Source organism: Cynoglossus semilaevis, chromosome 18 (assembly GCF_000523025.1).
Source record: "Cynoglossus semilaevis isolate Cse_v1.0 chromosome 18, Cse_v1.0, whole genome shotgun sequence".
NCBI classification, from domain to species: Eukaryota; Metazoa; Chordata; class Actinopteri; order Pleuronectiformes; family Cynoglossidae; genus Cynoglossus; species Cynoglossus semilaevis.
Window position 1 is genome coordinate 8,458,827 of NC_024324.1, and position 813 is coordinate 8,459,639.

Sequence of the window (813 nt, forward strand, 5' to 3'; positions counted from 1 at the left end):
AACATGCTGCCAGGTGAATATTTTATACGTAGTCGGACACGAGCGCTACTTAAAATGTTTAACTGCACTCAGGTTCAAATGTGGGACTTTTAATTGTTTTAGGACCATTCCATGTATCCCGTATTGTAGTAAACAGTCTGTAAAAACGTGTTTGTAGATACTCTTACCATTTTGTGAACCATGTTAGAAATAACTGCAGTAACACGAAAATGTACCAGTACAAATTCCAACAATGTGTTTTTTCAGGAAAAGAACTTTTATTTTCACCTTCTTCACCCCTCCACATAACATGTCTCCTTCTCTCTCCCCCCTTAGGAGTCCTGCACCTCCTGGAACACGATGAGGAGTACGTCTTCACGCTGCCCTGTGCCTACGCTCGCTCCATCCTCACTGTGCCCTGGGTGGAGCTGGGAGGAAAAGTCTCCATCAGCTGTATTAAGAGTGGATACTCAGCCTCCGTCACTTTCCACACCAAGCCATTCTATGGAGGGAAAGTCCACAGGTGAGTCAGCGACTGTTGAACGTTTCACTGGAGGTGACTTGTTTTTATCTTTTATATTTAATTGACGTGTAATATAAAAAGTTGCAGAAAATATATAAGACATTTGCCTATAATAAAATATAATGTAATGTAATATAATATAATATAATAAAATATAATGTAATGTAAGATAATATAATATAATGTAAGATAATATGATATAATATAATAAAATATAATGTAATATAATATAATATAATGTAATGTAAGATGATATAATATAATATAATATAATGTAAGATGATATAATATAATATAATATAATGTAAGAT

General features: G+C 33.9%; 1 protein-coding gene and 1 long non-coding RNA gene across 2 annotated transcripts in view; one reads left to right on the top strand and one right to left on the bottom strand.

Annotated features, from left to right (window-relative positions):
• The first annotated feature begins 55 nt into the window (after positions 1–55).
• Positions 56–813, top strand: part of LOC103394299 (oxysterol-binding protein-related protein 11-like) — a 7,090-nt gene continuing 6,332 nt past the window's right edge. Inside the window, exon 1 of the mRNA XM_008331548.3 lies at positions 56–502. Coding sequence (XP_008329770.1) covers positions 210–502 — 293 coding nt within the window. The 5' untranslated portion in view covers positions 56–209. The remainder of the gene's footprint in view (positions 503–813) is intronic.
• Positions 238–813, bottom strand: part of LOC103394300 (uncharacterized) — a 10,621-nt gene continuing 10,045 nt past the window's right edge. Inside the window, exon 9 of the long non-coding RNA XR_001761524.2 lies at positions 238–481. This is a non-coding gene — a long non-coding RNA (uncharacterized LOC103394300). The remainder of the gene's footprint in view (positions 482–813) is intronic.